This window comes from Lagopus muta, chromosome 1 (assembly GCF_023343835.1).
Source record: "Lagopus muta isolate bLagMut1 chromosome 1, bLagMut1 primary, whole genome shotgun sequence".
NCBI classification, from domain to species: domain Eukaryota; kingdom Metazoa; phylum Chordata; class Aves; order Galliformes; family Phasianidae; genus Lagopus; species Lagopus muta.
In genome coordinates, this window is record NC_064433.1 from 44,162,514 (window position 1) to 44,184,009 (window position 21,496).

At 43.6% G+C, this 21,496-nt stretch overlaps 1 protein-coding gene across 1 annotated transcript; it reads right to left on the reverse strand.

Annotated features, from left to right (window-relative positions):
* Positions 1–3,760: 3,760 nt before the first annotated feature.
* On the reverse strand, positions 3,761–20,076 carry UBE2N (ubiquitin conjugating enzyme E2 N). The gene is made up of 4 exons (XM_048933474.1): positions 19,718–20,076; positions 5,845–6,091; positions 5,529–5,669; positions 3,761–4,438 (listed from the first exon to the last, which is right to left on the reverse strand). The coding sequence occupies exons 1-4, from the start codon at positions 19,745–19,747 to the stop codon at positions 4,398–4,400; spliced, it is 459 nt and encodes a 152-aa protein (XP_048789431.1). The 5' UTR covers positions 19,748–20,076; the 3' UTR covers positions 3,761–4,397.
* Positions 20,077–21,496: the final 1,420 nt, after the last annotated feature.

The window sequence follows — 21,496 nt, forward strand, 5'->3', positions numbered from 1 at the left end:
AACTTTCCCTAAGTATCTGTTATGGTTCATTCTAGTGGATGGTATTAAGAAGCACAGATAGCACCTCATCCCTCTCACTGTAGCCTAGCCTCTGCTACAGCTACAAAGGCTTCCTACCAAGGTCTTTTTAGCTGCCATTCATCTGAATTCTGAAGATTCTGGGTCTGCCCTGAGCAAAACTCATCTTTGAACACAGCAAATTACCAAACAACTGAAAGTACTACTAGGGTTCAGTTCACTGTATCATGTTCTTTAAGATGAACCTGCCTTTACTGCATGGAATGTAAGACTACAGCCACCCTTCATCCTAGGGGGAGTGTTCAAGCTGTTTCCACTGCCATCAGATATATGCCCCATGCTGTTCCTGCAGGCTTTGACAGGAAATGTGCTGATACATGGCAATGAACTCCATTACAGCAGACGTAATTATGAGCTATGCTAGTGCTGTAACATGGCTTAGCAACACTTAATAGACCGGCCAATTATACTGCGCTGTAGCATCCAAATTGTGCAGTGTTACAGTAAAAGTCTTGGGCTAAAAAAGGCAGATAGAGGCAGGCAAAGCTCTGAGCTTGTGCACCACAGCTTTCCTCCCCCTAGAAATGAGAAAAAAACACAAACAATTACAAGTGACTGATGAGAGAAGTTCAGGTTTCCTTATTTTAAGAGATGATGAGTACTGTTAAGTCGCACTGCACAGCGGTGGCAGCCTGCTGCAGTTAAATGAAGCTCAGTGTCTATGTAATGAATAATCACTCTTCCTTTTATTTCAGTGTCATATTACATTACAGTCAAGACATGTTATTGACAAAACCTACCAGACATTTTACTTTAAATGTAACCCTCAAAAAAAAAAAACCAAAACAAAACCAAAAAAGAAACAAAAGGAAAAAAAACCCCCACAGAATGTACATAAATTGAGATGTCACAATTCCGTACGTTACTGATCCATTAAGATGTTTCACAATATTCTCCATGTTGGAAATACACTTTCTCGAAAGCTACAGAAGCAACATTTCACCGCTTTTAAACTAAAGTCAGCTACCGCACAAACGCCAGATCCCAGTGATGAAACACTTCATACCCATGAAAGCACGCGGCCAAACGTTGAGACAACCACCGAACGTTTATGCAAAGACAAAAGCCTCCCAAAGCCTCCTTTCCCTCTTGAGCTAAAGGAAATTGCCACAGCCGTGTTCTGTATGCATGGTTTTAGAGTCCATTTGATAATCCAGGCTCAACAGAAGCAGTCGCTATCCAGAAACTGACCAGATGCAATGCCAGTGCTCTCACTGAGGATTCCAGGACACGACACATAGCACCAGTAATGGCAGAGGAAGCCCACTTATTGTACATTTGCTGTAAGTTTACCCAATGGCCACTAGAAATGGAGCTAGAACGAACACTCCCTAAGAGAGAGCAGCATTTGCTAACCAGCTGTAAAGGTACACGTGACAGAAGTAACCTCAAGTTCAGATAATGCCTGTAAATATACACACCTGCTAAGCTGAGGGGGAAAAGACAAAGCCCCATCTACCTGGCTTCAGAGAATCCCTGTTTGTTGCAGGGAGTTGGGCTAGATGACCTCCAAGGGTCCCTTCCAACTCAAACCATTCTGCGATTCTACGATTCTCATTTAGTCTAAAACTCACATTCCTCAACACAACATAGAATAAAATTTCCAGGTTGACTTTATACATAGCTCTTAAATCAGGTTTATATTACATATATATATATACACGCATACATAAAATGCCAAATTTTGAAGGATTAAAACATACCTGAATAGATCCCACAACAAACAGGAATTTCGGTTTTTAGGAAGCCTGTTTAAAGTTTCCTTTCATCACAACCATCACTTGAGAATATCCAAAACAGTTTTGAAATACAGTATCTCGCTTGTCCTTTTATACCATTAGATACACCACTACTACTGACTCACAAATTCAAACTGACAGTATGGACTGCTGTAATTCTCCAATTTGTTGAGATACTAAAAATAACAGTAAAAGAGAAAAAAATAAATAACCCAGACACATACCAAACTGGTCTATAATGCACTTAATTTGGTTACTAACAAATGGGGGCAGAGGATTTCTATTTATATATTAACAATATTCCATCAAGAACTTACTCGCAGCTTTAATTACATTCTCATCTCAACAGCCAGGTTTAAGCCATGCACTTACAAACACCAACCGTCTGCCCAATGCCCTGGATTCAGCCCACCTAGTTTTAAGCCACATGCTGTGAAACACCACTTCAGAACCTGCTTCTCTGCCAAAGGAGGAGAAAGCCACATTCACAGGGGATGCTCAGGGCTCTGACCGCCCGGCAGCTCTGTGCTTCCTTACATCAGAGAGCTGAGGCAAGCCTTATCCAGTGGGGAGTGCCCATATCAAGGTAGGTGAAGGTAATGCAGAGCCTACTGCACACACAGCTCACGCATTCTCAGCTGCCTGCCACAAAAGCTGCCCGTGTTAATAGCATATAGGGGACACACAGCAGCCAAAGCCAAGCACATGCTCATTTGTAACGTGAAGGTAGGGTTAACAGCACTTCCATTCTAAGAGCAACCTGTTACAAGCCCTGAATGCAACTTTGGCTTGTGTTCAACACAGAAACTACTTTTAAGGGGTTTTGTTTGTTTCGTATTATGAAGTTGAATTTTGAGCCAAGCTTCAATCACACTTGGAGTACTCCAAGGGAGAAGACCAGTTACCAATCATTGAAAGCATTTTGTCTGGAAAAAAAGCAGTTTTAATAGATACTCTTGATCTCCCTTAGGAGCACAGTAAATAGACCACATTCTATAGAGATTTCAGCTGATACTAGAGTAAGAGGTAAAAAGAGGAGGGAGAACACCAGTAGCCTATATGATCATAATCCAAATTGCACAACAGCACTCCCCACTGCAACCACAGCTAGTTGTCACTCATAAACTTCAGGTCAGCCTCACCAAAAGCTTTTACAACTGTATTTGGGAGGTTGCAGCTAACATGGGAAGAGAATAGAGACACAAGAAGTTATAGGAAGTAATAAGATGGGTTCCCAGAAAAGCTGCTGGATTCCCAGACACGACACACGCATCAAACACAAGGACAAGAAGGAAGCATCGCACCGAAATTCCCTTCCCTCCAAGTCAGAAGCATTGCTACTATTGACGCAGACTGGTTGTTTAAGCAAACAGCTTAATAAGGCATAAGGCCAGTAGATAAAACCAGTGGCAAGAGGTGCTAGCTAGACCTGGTTAGCAAACCTGTTGATATATAAGCTAGCTGCAACTGTTTCTGTGCATTGTAGGTCTCTCGTTTACAGAGGACAGGAATTTGAGTTAGAAAAGTGTAACAACTGATGATAATCAAAGACAAGTTTTGCAGATACTCACAATTACTGCTACCTTTGCTCTCAGCCTCCTACTTGATTACACTCCATCTCCATGACAATGCATATCAACGCATTATCCAAATGACGATTATAATTGTAACAGATTTTTTTCCCTCTCCCCTCAAGTCACTCCAAATGTAACTTTGTATTAAATTGGACAGGTAAGGTCACCCACATAACACAAGCTAATGAAAAAAGCCAGCGTACAGAAGCAAAACATCTTGTAAATTCCACCTCTTTACTCTTTTAATCTGTCAGACTAGCAGACAAATGGTCAATTCTGGTTTCCATGTTTGTTTGTTTTTTCTTTTTAAATACGATTGTCACATTAGAGAAATGAAAACACAGCAAAATAAACTGTACAAAGGCAAAGTAGAATAACAAAAAATATTTTACTAAAACATAAGATTTACAGGAGATTTTCCAGACAAGCCATACAAAATGGTCACAAGCTTTTTCTCTGAGGGATTTTTCTACACTTGACAGCAGAATCACAATATTATTAGTGAAGGTGATGGATGTTTAATGTTCCCATTTTTTTGTTCAAACAATGAAGCTTGTCCATCTACAGCGTCTAAGTTAGACTGGGCTAGAGGGTATATTCTAAAGTATAACTGGTTAGCTGCTTTTATCAATGCAATTAGCATCACCATAAAAAGGGAGGAGGAGCCCACAAAATTAAAACGAAAAGCCCCGCAGCTAACCCTGCCTACCTTCATTCACAGTGCTTATGCTTAAACCATGATGGGATTAAAAGCAGAGATGTGCTGCTGCTTTTAAACAGTTTCACAACAATCCAGATGATACTTCTAGCCTCTGCTCATGCGTTACAATAGTGAATTAGGACAAGACACAGATTTGCTAATGTGCATTTAATCACCAAAAGACTGAAGATGTCTGGGCTTTTATTCTGTAATGTTTCTAAGACTGTGTCCATTAAATGCAAACAAAAAAGGAAGAGGTCTTGGCAGAACAGGAGAAGTGATGCACACTTGATGTTCAAAGCGCATTTAAATATTATTCATGGCATATAGCCTAGTCCATGCTCTGGCTGTAAAGGAAAAAAAAAACACATTTAAGAAAAAAGTATTTCTCAAGCTTTGTTCAAGTTATTTTGTTTTTTAAACATTACTTTTACATTGCTGCAAAGACACAAAATGTATCAGTTGTGAAACAAGCACAATTTTGACCTCCTAAAAATACACAATACGTAATACACAAAAACAGAGATCTGAGGAAGCAGCCCAATCACAGAATCACAGAATCACCCGGGTTGGAAGGGACCCCAAGGATCATGTAGTTCCAACCCCCTGCCTAGCAGGGCCACCAAACATACACATTCAGATCAGGTTGCCCAGGACCCCGTCCAACCTGGCCTTAAACACGTCCAAGGACGGGGCATCCACAACCTCCCTGGGCAGCCCGTTCCAGGGCCAAACCACTCTCCTAGTAAAGAACTTCCCCCTAACATCCAACCTAAATCTTCCCTCCTTCAACTTGGATCCATTTCCCCTAGTCCTGCTGTTGTCAGCCCTTTTGAAGAGTTTACTCCCCTCCTGGGTGTAGGTTCCCTTCAGGTATTGATAGGCTGCAATGAGGTCACCCCGCAGCCTTCTCTTCTCCAGGCTGAACAAGCCCAACTCCCTCAGCCTGTCCTCATAGGGGAGGTGCTCCAGCCCCCTGATCATCTTAGTCGCCCTCCTCTGGACCCTTTCCAAAATCTCTATGCCAATCACAGCGAGGCCAGAAGTGACACAATGCAATAATTCTTTCCATACCTGAAACAAAAGCAGCTATGGAAGAAATACCTTCTGAAACTAAATAACCCATTCTTAAGCATCACAGGTAAAACACAAGTGCACATTTCTATTTTACCATGTCTCCACACCAGACATCCCTGCGATTTAGGAATGTAAAAGCTCAAGAGAAAACCACTAAGTTTTCTTTCTAGCAGGTTGCATTTACACACTTGAGTAGACCACTGCAGGCATATGCAGGAAACCTGGACAACAAGTGCATGCAGTAATTACTTCTGCAAGTTGCAGGCACAAAATAGGAGGCCGGGATTTCAATTCCCCAACCAATTAGCCATCAGCTCATCATATTTCCTAAAACTAGAAGAAAAGCATCAGATACATCACCTGTTTCTATGGCTTGGGCTTCATTGGTCTTCCATTGCTCAGCTACATCATTTGCTAGTGGATCATCTGGATTGGGAGCGCTTAACAAAGCCTGGATTGATAGCAGAACTGTACGAATCTGCAAAGCTGGGGACCATTTATCTAAAGAGACATTTATGAAAGCATGAAATACCACATTCACAGTCTACTGAAATAACAAGTTTCCCACTCCCAGATTAAAGGATAAATAAGATATCCTTATAAAGAAATCTCTTTCAGAGAGATTCTCCAAGCTTCTGTATGTGGCAAGATAATAAGAAAACAAGGTTGCACTTACCTTTCAAAATATCTAAACATATTCTTCCCAGCTTGTCTACATTAGGGTGATAAATTTTGGTCATGAAACGTACTTTAGGAGCTGCCATTGGATATTCTTCTGGAAGGAATAGTTCAAGTTTAAATGTCCCACCCTCAAAGGGGGAATCCTGTGGACCTGCAATGACCACGTGAAAATAACGTGCGTTGCTTTCATCTGGTTCTGCTTTTATCCCAGGGACTGGCTCTGCCAGCAAGCGCTGGGTTTCCTAGAAGGAGAAGAAGAGGCAATGTAATAAATACAAACTGTTTAACGTAAGCAGCTCTGCACAAACTATTTTAATTGATTACGCCCACTGAAACTATGATACCAAATGAGTATCAAAGAACACCATGTGGTGACCTGGTATGGATCTCCTTCCAAATCTCTCAGCTGCTATGATAATAACATGTGCCTCCACAGCACAAGGTAATGGCTAACAATCAAGAGATTTGTTAAGGACAGCTTTACTTCTGATTCAGCATAAACAGAAGTAATCTAAAGAGTATCACAGTAATAACATCAGCATTTCCCATTCTACCTTAAGCACAGAAGTCCACAAGTGAAAAACGAAACGACCGATCACTCACAGAAAGCATTGAAGACTTACTCTAACACGAGGGCACTGGTTTTAAAACGAATGCCTGTCCTGGAATCAGAATCAACTCTGAAGAACTGAAAGTACTACTCAGCCCCAGTTAAAGATGCTGCTGTATGTATAAATATATAAAACATCTGTATGTGTGAATAGCCTTTGCTCAAGCACATCCAGCTTACATAATAAGTACACTTCAAGCTTGTCTCCTTCTGTTTAGAGTAGCAAGTTGTTCTGTACACGTCAGAATTAGGGAAGCCTGCCTTTTCTACCCAGATTTGTTGCTCTTCCTCCAGCAGTAACCCTGCCCCAGGCACCATGAGGCGGCTATACTGAGGAGCTGCCCATTCTGGCCACCATCCCACTAGAGCTCCGTGCAGACTTCTCTCTCCTCTACTGCTGGCCTTCGCAAGTCTCGTAGGCACCATTCCACCCCAAAAAAAAGAAGAGGCTGACACTGGAAAAAGGACATTAGGCAGGGACAAGGAGTTCTGCAGAAGCCTCATTTCCTCAGGTAATTTTAGCCTCATTTCCTGCTTTTCGTCCTGCTTGTTTTCAGTGCTTGCAGTTAATTTTATCACCACCTTCCCGTGTTGACTTACACAAAGAGAAATTTTATTTCTACTGCAGCAAGTGGTAACCTGTGGGTGTCATTAATTTATTACCCTAGTTTTATGGCATATTTACTCTGTGTGTCTACAATAGCAGTAATATAAACACAATAGTTGCACATGGCTTAAAGTTCTTCAAATATAAGCGGGCTGTTACAATACATGCACTTCATTAACACAACTCACACAGCGTTGAAGTGACTGCCTTGATGCAGTTAACATCTCACTTTAGCAAGTGAATGAAACATTTGAAGCACTGAAGCCATAGTAATTAGCATTCCAATCCAACCATTCATATCAAATGCATCAAGTTCCTACAGCTCATAATATTGATGTTATCTTCATAAACACACCACAATAAATTTATGTGGCCCAACTTCTTGTCGGACTTATCTGCACAGGCGTTAGCTGCCAGTGCCATTTATATGCCACACCGTAAGGACATCCAATCTGCTCTAAGCTTCCTACGCTCACTCATGCAAATATATTTCAAAGGATACAAATGAATTTGCAACACATTCAGGATTTCTGTACCGTTCCCAGCCCCAGCTCTGTCCTGCTGACCCAAACACTGCCTCCCTAGCCATGCCGGTGTGCTGACTGTACCCATACCACAGAGCCAATCCTGGCTTAAAACAATCCAGAATCAGCAGTTCCATGGCAGCAGCATCAGCATTTCCACCTGCCAGTGCATCCAAGGGAGCAGTGTCAGGCTGGGAGCTGCACATACTGCCACTAAAGCCATTTGTCAGTAAACAATGGGCGAGCCTACACACAAGAAAAATCATTCTATTGATAAGGTACAGCATCATCACATTGAGGGCTTTATCACTGCTGGAATGTCATCATGTTCACATAGACCTCTATGCCCTATGTTATACAGACACTTATCCTGCTATAAAATAACAAAAGAGATGAGAGCCAAAAAAAGCATATAATGTTACATACGGTTGCATTGCTTCTCAGGCTCCTCAGAACCCGGGCAGGACACCTACACGTCTACGGAGTGCAAGGATGATGAGACACTGGAACAGTCACCCAGTGTGGCTGTGGATGCGCCCTCCCTCCCTGGAAGCATTCAAGGCCAGGCTGGAGGGGGCATTGAGCAAGTTCAGCATGATAGAGAACCCTGGTCTAGTGGGAGGTGCCCTTGTCTATAGCAGGAGGGTCGGAACTACATGATCTTAATGGTCCCTTCCAACCCAAACCATTCTGTGATTCTATGAAAAGGAGTAGGAAAGGGAAAACGAATCAAGAAGTTGTGTTTTAAGGCCACAGCTTATCAAGATGCTTAAACATAAGCAGGCCAGTAAGTACCAAGGCAGAATCGGAAACTCAGCTTCCACACTGTAAAGTCAGCCAGCCAGCTAAAGACACACTGATCCTGAAATCCATTCCACCTGTCGTGAGGCTCGGAGCAATAAGCTCCATTTGAGACAAGCAGCTGTTGGTACACAGGACAACAAAGCACCAGCTCACGACACTGAGCCTGCTGTAAGAGTTTTTAAAAATATGTTGCACCCGTTCCCCCTTCCCATCCCCTCCAATACAGGCACCTACAAAAGAAGTCTGTAAATGTGCACTCAATCTACAAAAAGGAAGTGTTAAATTTCCTTTCGTATGTGAATCTAATTATCTATTACCTTCCCCAGAGGACAGTTATCCAGTGAAAAAGATACCAAAGAAAATCCCTTCCAATTAAATTTAACTTGCTAGATTTAATTAGATGACTCAAGAAGCTCAAGCATACGCAATACTTCACTTTACTACACAGTAACTAATTTTGTCTGCACAGGAATACTAATTTCAATCTAACCTGTACCAGAAAAAAACACTTCATGGTGTTTCTTACTAGCTCTCCTCTATCATACTGAACTGAGTGTCACAGGAAACACTTCAGGACATACTTTGAGCTCTACAGCATTTAGTGAGCTACATCCTTTGCATCCACAGGCACTTTATTTCTATTTGTCACACGTCAAGTTTAGAAAATGAGAACTCTTTTCCTTCTCATTTGACTTCACTTTTCCTCAATTTCAAGCTAATTTCACAGCTTTCATGAATTAATGAAAATGATTAGATAGCAAATGAAGATACATGCCAGCCAATACTTCAAGGAATAAAAAAAAACACTGAAACACACTGCTATCATTCAGAATTTGTTCCACCTCTCTACTGTTTCCTTTCTTGTTTTTGATTAAGTGGTTACAAGAAATACAGAAGCATTGAATGTTTCTCGATGAGCCAAAGCTTTTCTTAGTAATACAGGTGGCCTGAAGTAGAGTGACAGATGATACAGAAGGGACATATGGCGCAGCTGACATTCTCTGTAGCTATTCTGTTATGAAGACATTTCACTGAAGATGAATTTTACCTGTGGGGGAAAAACCTTCAACCTGTTAATATGGCAACCTGCGAGGCCAAGGCAGCCTAGGACAAAGTCTGTGATGTTTAGAGGAGGTGGAAGCAATGATGGTTCAGGCTGCCAAGGCAGAGAAGTCTCACAAGCAAAATATCAATCACCAGTGGAGTGTGTTTCAGTCTTTGAGCACCTGGCTTTATTATGCTGCTTTCAGAGGAAGAAAAAATAAATATTGAAACACAGTCACCAGGATACTTCTTCTTGCTCTGCGTCTATGATAGAGATCTTCTTTAGGGAAGCAAAATGAACAAGAGAGGATGCTTCCATACAGACAGGCATGAAAAATCAATTGTTAGAGCATGTGGAGATACATGGACACAGCAATATAAAGAAGGAGTCCACTAGAAATATACCTTTATTTTAACCAGTTCTAGTCTTCCAATAGTCTTTATAAAAGCCTCAAGTTGCCAACACCTCAGTCAAAACAGCAACTACTACAGAATATGTGTTCCACCACTCCATAAAACAAAAGCTACTGTAATAGACTTCAGAAGCCTTACTTGCTATCAACACTATGGCAATATCAAACAATGGCACACTGGAAAATAATTATAACCAGAAGGTTCACATATGCAGGCATTTGGGAAAAAAAATACTCATTACAAAGCACAGCCACTGCAGTTGAATTGAAACCTTTAAAGCTCCACTTGTCTGATAAAGACCATACCAGCAATGAAGGAAGGAATTACTGCATGGGATTGCACAATTTTCAAACTTTCTTTGTAATCTTTAAGGCTGTTGTATGAAGACTTCTAGAATGTAAAAAAAAAAAAAAAAAAAAAAAAAAAAAGAAAAGATGTTTGTGCTGACTTGCCAAGCAAACTAGCTCAATGACAGCAGGGTTGGTCTCTTCTCACTGGTGACAGGAGGAGGGGAAATGGCCTCAAGCTGCTCCAAGGTAAGTTTAGGCTGGTTATCAGGAAAAACTTCTTTACATAAAGGATGGTTAAGCACTGGAATGGGCTCCCCAGGGAGCTGGTTGAGTCACCATCCCTGGATGTATTTGAAATCCGTTGGGATGTGGTGCTCAGGGACGAGATTTAGCAGAGGGTTGTCAGAGTTAGGATAGTGTGGTTAGGTCATGGTTGGACTTGATGACCTTTAAGGTCTTTTCCAGCCTGAACGATTCTATGATACTATGAAGAAATCCAAACCCTGTGCTTTCAGCCAAATTTGCTTTCCTTCTTCTTATTTCACATCCACTATTACTGCTACACAGCTCACCTCACCAACCAAAACAAGCACACAAGCTAAACACCCTAGTCTTGAAGCTGCAACTTCAGCAGTTATAACTGAAGGAATACACATTGGACACAATCTACCACAGTTCTTCCTCTCACAGTCCTCTAATATCAACTGTGAAATCCATAAAGTGCATTAGAACAAAGGGAATTTTGAGAAATCCCAACGCTTTGAAGAGCCTGAACCAGTTGATAAGTGAGAGGCCAGGAGGGGAAGGAAGGAAGAAAGGCTGCGGGGCCTTCCACTTCAGCACCAGCACTTCTGCCTGCGTGCTGATCTTTTGACCTCACGGTGAAACAGTCCTTGATCCAGCCCACCACATGCCCATGCAAACAGCTGTGCCAACAAAAAGGAGAGGGCAAACATGCTGTCAGAGTGCTGGGAGAACAGAGCCGCTCTGACAGAAGGGCTGTTTTATGGGCTCAGGCTGTGGCAAGCATCACAGCAAGATGCGAGCGTAACAGATCACCCTCTGCAAGCAGCCTAAAAAGGAAGCGCAGAGGCTTCCTCCTCATTCCAAAGGAAGAGCCTTAACTACCAGGACTGCTAATTTCAGTAACAGATGGTGAATTGCTAAATTAAAGTATTTGGTATTTAAGGCTTCATAGATGGATGAAGACTCTGCATCTTCTTACTTGTTATAAACAGTTATCTAGCAACTGCGCTACCAGAGATTGCTACAGAAAAAGAATCCCTAGGGCCAGCAGCTTTATGCTGGCACCTACGGTTAAGCTCTCAGATTCAGCATAGCTGTGATAAAGTTACACTGAAACTTCAGAACTGAAAGCATTAACAAGGCCTCTCTTAGCCAAAGAAAAAAAGCACTGTCATTAGTAAAGTTATTAAACACTCAAGCTTTTACAATGCTATAATATCACACCCTGACACCAAGTCTCAGATTAATTATTCTTTCCTATACTGTCATCAGCTCTCTGTCATCACTGCTACACAACTCTCTCGAAAGCAGTGAGGCAATTTACCTCTACCACCAGCAGCTACAATGGAGGTTTCATCCCTAAAAACTTTTCAGGCCAAGGGAAGCTAAAAGAGCCCTCATCTGCTTCAGACAGTGAAGTATTTTAGCTCATATCCACCTTTAGCTGTAAGTTCAACTAGCCAAAATGGCTTCATCAGATCAGAGAGCAGGGATGGATCACTATCTGTCACAGCAAAAGGCCACCTGTCACAGCCCCCTTTCACTCCCAGTGCCCAATGCTGTCCCCTTGCCAGAGGCAGCCATCACTCCAACCCACCCAGGAGGAAATCCTGCCAGCATGCCTAACTCAATCCCGAAAATTTTAGCTGGGCTCTCTCAACTACATTTCTAAGCCCCAATTTTAGGCAACACAAACTCTGCTGCCCTCTAGCAGAAGACAGCAATCCCCAGCAAGCAGCTGGCACTAGGGGCTGCAGATAAACCTCCCACCAGCATGAAGTACAGACATTACGCTCATCTCTTAATGGACTGCCTCTCCATATGCCTTCTACCAGCAAAAATCTCCAGATAGCTGGCTACAAACTTCCTCCATAGCACTGGCCACGTACAGCAGGACCAATGGCATGCAATACTGCATGAACAACCCCAAACTAGCTTTAAAGAAAGTTACTGATAAACAAGAGAGGCACACAGAATGAAACAGAAGCATATCAGCCTCCTCCCCTTCTCTGGGACACAGAATTTGTATTTAGCCCCCACAAGGTGAGGCCAGGTCTGCCCCATGCCAGACATGGCTGGTTCCTCCAAGTTCCAACAGCCCTGCAGCCAAGGTGGGGGCCCCTCTGGGAAAGACAATTTAGGAAACAAAAAACACCACATAAAGATAACAGCAAGGGCAAGGGAAAAAAGCATGAGCAAAACCACTGCAAATGCCAAGGTCAGAGGAGGAAGAGACATCCCCGTGCAGCTCTGGAGAGCACAGACATCCAACATAAGTCACAGAGCAACTACTGATCTGCAACCTGCTTAAACCTCGACATCCAAAAGCATTTTTAGAGAGGATATGAGGCAGAATTTTAACTTGCAGCCTCGTCTGTAGGATTTGAGTTCTTCAAGGCAAAAAAAAAAAAAAAAAAAAAAAAAGGAAAGATAGATAGAACTAGAGGGAATGGCTTCAAGCTGTGCCAGGGGAGATTTAGGCTGGACATTAGGAAATACTACTTCTCTGTAAGAGTGGTCAGGCAGTGGAATGGGCTGCCCAGGGAGGTGGTGGAGTCACCAACCCTGGAGGTGTTTAAGGAATGTTTGGACCTTGTGATGAGGGACATGGTTTAGTGAGAACTATTGGTGATGGGTGGATGGCTGGACTGGGTGATCCTGTGGGTCTTTTCCAACCTTGGTGATTCTGTGGAAAAAAAAAAGGGAAAAAAAAACACTAGTTGCATTTCTGGTACAGCTGAGATAGCTCTTGGAGGGCACTACACGTAACAGGTAGACATCATGTAGAAAACAACATGATGAAGAAAATATAACTTTCAGTTCAATCGATTGCTGATCAGTCATTTTCAGTATTTGCTTCACAGAAGACTGCACCTTTGCTGTCAAGTTCCACAGAAAGGTTTCTAAAGCAAATGAAAATTGAATATCAAAAAGCCAAGTTTGTTTTGTGTGTTTTTCCTCCTCTCAAATTTAGACCTATGTCTCGCTCTAATTACTAGAAATCAGTGCAAATCCTTCATCTCATTTCTCATCAGCTCCAAATGCTGACTTCAGAATGCAGTCAAAATGCCCACCTCCCCACTATTTCAGCCTGACTTCTAGTCCTTCTTGATCAACTCAACTCATGTCTACAACTGCATGCCCACCTCACAACATACAAGGGTTTGTCCACGAGGGAAACTGCAGCTTCTCAGTAGCAGTGCTAATTTGTACAGTTCCATGCACCCCATTCATCGTGTCCACAATATCCAACAACAAGTGAGATCACAACTGATCTGGCTTAAGAAATAACCTTCACTGCAGAGTTCTGAGCCAAACCAGTCCCTCAGACCAAGCTCACTGTAGCAGCATAAAGTCCTCCGTGCCAGCACAGCCCAGGCTGTAACAGTTTACACAGTAAGGCTGGCCAGCATGGACCACAGGCTAACCACCTTGACAAACTCTGGTTCATCCAACTTAACTAGGGGGCAACTTCTCCACTTGGTGCCAGTAATCTACAGAAACTGTAGAACTACAACAACACCTTCAGCATGTTGATTTGGAGCACATACAGTATATGTTTGTTTCATATTTTTATTCTGATCATAGAAAATCCTCACCAACTACCAGCACCAATATGTTCCAACTACTGTGAGCAGCTTGGATTTTTTTATTTTTTTTTTTAATATGAAATGGAAACTAACTTTTTTAGCTGCATAGGACTGAACTCAGCAGCATTCTGGCACACAGACAAGTTGTAATCACTTGTTGAATGGCAATTCTTTCATGTTCTGTCAGTTTGGGATAAGGAAGAAGATCACACTTTCAGTACTGATACGTCAAGACGCAAGAAGGTAAACTGCAAGCATGTTTTTGCTTTGATTTCTGAGAGGAAGGCGGTAGGAGAAACTGAAGCACATTCAAGACCTTTTTCTTCATATATGGATAAAGCAGCATCAGAAAACCACAAAGACTTCATCCAGTAACTTTCTATAATGGCATACCACATCCCAGCACAGATTCTTCCAGGACACAGATCCTATCATTTCATTAGCTGCAACAAAGAAAATATCTGACTAGAATCAGCATTACTGAAAATAAACGTTACTCAAGCAAACGTTGTCTTGCCAGTGAGATCTCAAAATGCTTGGATTAAAACTTTATCACTGTAAAATGACTACACTGGAGAAAGTCTTCACAAAATACTATCTTCTTTGAGGAAAAAAAAGAATTACCGATAAAGTCCATTAAATTTTAACGCAGAGGTCAAACATCATAAGCAGAAGGCTGTACTTGTGGTTTCCAGTAGCCAGCCTCATCAATTCCTCGATTCCTTGCCATATAATCCCTGAGTGTGAGCATTCTGCATGCCCCTGTTTCCTGGGATCCTTACTGGGCTAATTAATGGCTTCCAGCAGTCCTCCTGCCTGCAGCTTTCTATACCTCATCACCCTGACTGCACCAATCCAAAGAACCAAAGCAGAACAACATTCAGCATATCAGCATGCCAAATGCACCTCCTGTAGAGCGCAGTACAGGTGATGTAGAAACTATTCAACAGTACTTCAACCTGTGAACAAACACCCAGCAATCTGGAGCTCTGCTGAACAGGCTCGGTGAATTCTGCATCCATCACAGCTCTCCCCTGTGCACTCCAAGCTCTCCAGCTCCCATCACCGCACTACAAATTCCAACAACAGCAGAGTACTGACAGCAAGATGAAGACGAGTGCGCTCCAGGTAACAGTGCTTTTACAGAGGAAAACAGACTTGGAGGATGACTTTGTTACCAAACAGCAGCAATGTGAAGAGGGCATTTTTAAGGCAGCATCGCTCTCCCCTGCGAATGACCACATTCTCAGATTTTCCATAGCAGATTACAGGATTTTGAAATTGTGAAGCTGAGATGTTATGCAAATTCCTAGAGGATAATCTATGTACTAGCACAGATCAAGCTTTATTAGAGCTGGAGATGCACCATAAAAAGTGAGGCGTGACTAAATTCAGTAAGCTAACAGCATAAACCATTCCTGCAGTTACATTAGGGAGCATGTTTGCATTAGAGCCTTGTGTTAATACCTACTGTAGAGTCAACTATCAAAGCGTGATTAAAGCAAATAATTAATGTAGAGCTCTTGTCCAAATGCCATCTGCAGCAAGATTTGCCACTCACTGTCATTACTAACCCCCCAGTCACATATAACAACAAAAATATATTGGTGATGTTTCTCCTGGCTTTCACTACCAGACAAGTGCATATAAAACAACTGTGTGCAAAGTCATACATTGATATTAAGAAAGTTCAGATTTCAGTGGTGCACAAGTATTACATAAGAAGGTACTCCAAATAAAACGTTTGCCTCTTACTGGACTATTTTGCTCTTCTTTCTCCAATTCTATATTCTGGTGTCTACTGCAAGAGGCCATGGAAAGCCATCAGTGTCCTCTAAGATCTTTCATTAAGACTCCGTGCCTTTCTTCCAAGACTGGCTCCTTGGTCTAATTCTACAGGCTTCTTACCCTCTGTGCCTGAGTCTCCTCAACCTCCTTCCATCAACTCCACAAAATCCACCCATCCTGCCAAACTCAGCGCTTCCAGCACCTGCCCCTACACCCATGGTATTGCTGGCCACAGCCAACACAGGTTATACTCGAGGACTGACAAGATGGAACTAAGAAGGTCACAAAGCACTGAAATTCACCATATTTCCACATTTTTGGGGAGGGGCAAAAAAAGCAAACACACACACACACACACACACACACACACACACACACACAAAAAAAACACAACAGAAAATCAGAAATTTTGATTCTTCTGTCAAATCTGAAGCTATCCACAAGATTCAAACAGCACACATGGGACAACAATACATTACAAAGTCCAAACATGCATTTCCTTTGACCGACGCCAAGGAACTGCACTGACCAAAACCAAAAGCTTCTACACCTCACCATCATTCAAAGAAAGCCAAAAATACTAGAAAAAGCCTTTAATAGAAAAGACTGTACAAGCGACTACAGAAATCAGAGCCTTAATATCTTCACACTGATAAATTCATTCACAAAAAGTTTGAAGAATCTCATACACTGCTTCAGATGTTTTGTTTCACGAGATGAGCAGCTGCAGCAATTATAACAAAAGTGCCATTAACAACGAGTCACACAGTTGACACATAGACCTGGACACCAAACCATGAATGATGAGATCACTGCAGCAATGAAAACTGAAGAAAAAAAAAAAAAACCAAACTCTAAAGGATGACACAAGGCAACATTGCCTACCCGATTCAGATACATTCACTGCATTTGACACAGCAATGAGGTGGTTTTGAATGTCAGCCAAAGGAAAGGAAAAAAAAAAAAAAAAAGATACAATTCAACTCCCTACTCTCCTGGAGCTACGTGACTTTGCAACACAGGAAATAATTGGTTTAACAAACGTTTGAAAATAAAAGTCTCTGGGTTTACTGTGTACATTGTGAAGATTCTCTTTTTAAATATGTGCAGTAGCAAAAGAGTTCACAGTATCAAAACCAGAAATCTATGCAAGTGCACCATACTGCCTTCTTATTTTCTTACATTAAGAGATTTTCTTGACAAAGTGCCTCTCAGAGGACCACAGGTGCTAGGCTACTGAATAAAAACACCTTCTCTCTGTTCAGAGATAAAAAATGTCTCCAATTCCAATTATACATTTGATTTAAGGATTCACAGCTATAACATTTCCTACTCAACATCTGTGATGTGCTAACACCATAAGCCATACTTCTAAAGCGAGTCATATCCTGAGCTTACAGATCATTCACCCCACTTGCTTAAAGCCTGTCCTTCGAAGTAATCTGAGGACGGTGAGCCAGGAGTAATCCTTTATCTCCTGTAAAAAATGCTTTGCAACATCTATACTGACACCTTTTAAATGAGTGTGGAGAAGCACTGAAAATACAAATAGAGCTCTCTGCTGAGACAAGGAAAGTCAGAGCTCTCCTGCTGGGCTGGATGACAGTTTGCACAGAGCTAAGAAGCAAGCTGGAGAGCACAGGCCGCTAGTCAACCTGAGAGCCAGGCCATCTGCCAGCAGTCCATCAAGATGAGGAACGCCAACTGCATTTTGAGCCCTTAGCTAGATTCTGTATTTCATTACGGTGCATACGCCGTATGCTGCTATACCCGAACAACTATTGCTGTGCTTCCCTCAGATGACCACACAAAGGCCACATGTGGATCAAAGGGAACAGGTCTTCTCCAGGCAGCAGCCTAAAACACTTATTTATCAAATTTGAGCCTTGTTACTAGAATTATTTCATCCTTCTACAGCTCTTTTCTGTCATCCGATGTATCTTTCTCTCTTCTATTTCCTCATCTTTCAAATTCTCACTAGCAAGAGAGTTCACTTACTCCCCTCCAACTAAGGCAAGCAGCAATAGGATACTTAACTCCAACATTAAGATCAGTTGAATAGCAAGCATCAAAACAACCCTCGTTCAAGACTCCTGAAGACTGAAGCACTCACTCCTGCATCTGCAACTCTGCAGCTGGGATACTTTCAAATATTACCTTCCACATTCAAGATTGTAATACTAGTCAAATTCAAGTCTTAGACCATACATACTGCTGATGACCTGATGCATGCACAGCACAGGAGCTACAGAAACGGTCATTCGGTGCAAGCAGTTCAAGAACTCAAACGCTCTAAACTGTCTGTAGACAGCCCACAGTGCATACCTGAAAGTAGACAACCCACAATATAAACCACCCTGTAACAGACAGCACTCTGAAATATTCCAAGCAAAACTCCTCTGGAGAAAATCTAGAGCTTCTAGGACTCTAGTTGGGGTATCCATCTATCTATCCCCAGAGACAAGAAAAAACATTCTCATACCATCCCCTACCTTGGAAATAAGCTATGTGAACTGCTATATGTTTTCCCTAAAAGAAGCTAAGAAAGAAAAACAAGGGTGCTAAGAAGGAAATTTATGTACTAGCTTATAAGTGGGTGCACTTCTTGGCTGCTCTCAGGAGAACTGAGAAAATCTACAGCAAAATCTAACACGGACATCAGTTTCACAACTGAGCTCTCACCACATCTCTGCAACAAATACCAGTTCTGCTACATCATGAGATTTCCTCAGACCTGAAATATATTCATTACTGTATGTTTTGCACCAAGGCAACAGGGTGAGCAAACTCACTTCTGTAAGATTTACACATTATTTTGACTGCCTGTATTTCAGAGCATCAATCATAGTTCAGCTGTTTTCATACACAAAAAAAAACGCTAATCCTGAATTTTGACTCCATCTCCTCTATCACCTGTTATAGATATGTACTGACTTACAAAAAAAAAAAAAAATCCAGATTTATTTTTTGCATCAACTATTTAACATTCTGTGGTTTTGTGTTTACAATGGTTGCCAACTTTGCATGCTCAACCAAGAGGAGCTTTGCAGCATTATCAGAAATAGTGACATGCACTCAGGTGGAAACGAAACAAGTGCTACCACATAACTACCAATGAACCATACCAATATCGTTTAGTAACTTTCACAAAAGCAGTCAGTGTCCATGGATTTGAGATTGTGAGATTGCAAGCCACATCACTGCAAACTGAGCAGAAGAGAGGATGCCAGCCCAGGAAGCATCCACACCGGCTACAGGACCAAACCATCAGCAAGACGAACTGCATTGCAACGCAGCTCCCTGCGCCTGTGCCGAGTGACTCCACGCGTTCGAGCCTAGCTTCAATTCCCTCCGAGGTGTAGCTGGAAGCACTCGAAGCCAAAAGCAGAGCTTGGCAGACAGAACTCGAAGCGCATCGCCGAGCCGCCAGCATCGGCAAACCGAGGCCACGCGAGCCGACAGCTCGGGGCGCACGTAGCAGCCTCGGACTGGCGCAGCCCGCACAGGCAGGACACCGCGTGTCTTTCCAGCGGGCCGTTCCTGCGAGGAGCCGGCAGCTCCGGCGCGGCCCGAGCCCCGAAGCGGGAATGGCCGCGGGACGCCGCCCGGGCGGGGACCGCGACGGGAGCGGCCTCGCTCTCGCCGGCCGCCCACGGCCCACCGGGAGGCCCCGGTCGCTTCCCCTTCGCCCGCACGGGCCGCCGGCCCAAGGAGGGAGCGGCGGGAAAGGCCGGGCCCGGCCCAGAGCCCCGCTCTCATTCAACCCCCCGGCGGCCGTGCCCGGCGGCGGCTCCGCGCCAGCCGAGGGATGAGGGAGGCCCGGGAGCGGCCCTGCCCCGCGCGGCCCCGCGTCCCGCGCACCGGAAGCGGCGCCGGCCCGGCCCTGCCAGCCGCGAGAACCGGGCGCGGGCCGGCGCACCCCCGTCCCCGCGGGGCGCGGCGCGTCGGTACCTTGATGATCCTGCGGGGCAGCCCGGCCATCTTGTCTCGTCGGGGTGCAGGATCGCGGGCTCGCCTCCGCTCGGGGCTCGCGCACAACCGGAAGTCGCCCGCTCCGCGCTTCCGGTGGTGCCGCCCTCGGCGCGGCACGTCGGGCAATGTAGGCCGCGCCCGCCCCTCCGGCCTCCGCGCTCCTCCCGCTGCTGGGCGGTAGCGCGCCGAGTTGCCGCCGTGCGCGCCCGCTGCGTGCGGGGGCGAGGCCTGCCCGAATACTGGCGTGAGGGCAGCGCTCTGCGCTGTCAGAGCTCTGGTTTCATCAACGTGTCTGACGCACCGCGATGGTACGACGTGTGTCGGCGAACGGTCAGTGAGACGTCTAGGCACATCTCACCTTTGTGCTGCTAAAGTCTCATCGGTCTGTTCTCTGCGTTCTTGGCAGGAAGAGAAATGTTGTAGATGATGAGCTCGTTTACATAGATATCGTTATCTCTGCAGCATCCTATGGCTCCCTGCTGCAGCTACGTAGCGACAGTAGCATCCAGCCCTCTGCGTCGGCACTGTTGCTGCACAGATTGGAAATGAAAGCACAGAAAGATGAAGCAGTTTGCCAGAGCACTGCCAGGAGCAAGACCCTGCACGAGCAATTCCCCATCAAGTGCTTCCTCCCAATTCAGAAACAAGGCTTTTAAGTCAGCTACACCATTTTTGTACACTGGTAGAATGGAAAGTTCTGAAACTGGTAAATCTGGACTGTGTAATTGCTGACACGCTCCTGTCATAAATTCTACAAGCTTGTTTTGTGTCCTAAAATATAAAAATTCATGTCAACACATGGCAGCTATGATAACATGAGGCATGTCAGAAGTGGTGTGTCTCCCTCCTTATCATCAAGGAAACAGAATATTCTGAGTCAGAAGGGACACACAAGGATTATCAATTGCTGGCTCCACACAAGACCACCCAAAATTCAAGCCCTGTGTCTGAAAATACAGTCCAAATGTTCTTGTGCCAGTGCCCACCGCACTCTTGAAGAACTTCCTAACCCCCAACTGGATCCTCCCCTGACATGGCTCCACGCCATTCCTCGGGCCGTCACTCGGGTACCCATAGAGCAGAGCTCAGCGCTGCCCCTCTGCTCCTTGTGAGGAGCTGCAGCTCCATCAGGCCTCCCCTCAGCCTCCACACAGTACTTCCCAAAAACTTACCAAATTTTCCTTCTCCATCTCTTGAGAAGGCTACTAAAAGGCATATAATTGTTCTACACTACTTGATCTCCTTAGCTATTGAATACACCAGCAATTCCAAACTTTTCATATAAATTCATGAAAAGCACCATCTCTGTGCATTCTTGTATACGTTTGGCCCTTTAAGCACTAAATTGTTCTCCTAACATTATGGATGTAACTTTCTGTGGAAGTCGATTAAATCAATGTATTGACATGTGGCAAGAAAAATGCATCAAACAACATTTGCAGAATTGGATCATAAAGGGTTCATCAATAACATTCCCTCATCTTGCCTCGGTGAAGGATGAGTTCATTTGCATTCATTATTGAGCTTGTGAAATCACTGTGCTTAGATGTGGTCCTTCAGCAAAACCTGGTCATACTAGTTAGACCTACACCTATTCTGTAATCATGGATTTTCCTTTTTACTTCATTATTGCAACTTGTTAATGCTAAACGGGACCAACTGTATGCTTTTGTATACACAGTACCTTACTGATGTTGGTTTTGATTTTTGTTTGTTTGCTCGTTTGTTTGTTTTGTCACTTGGAGGAACAATGGTTTT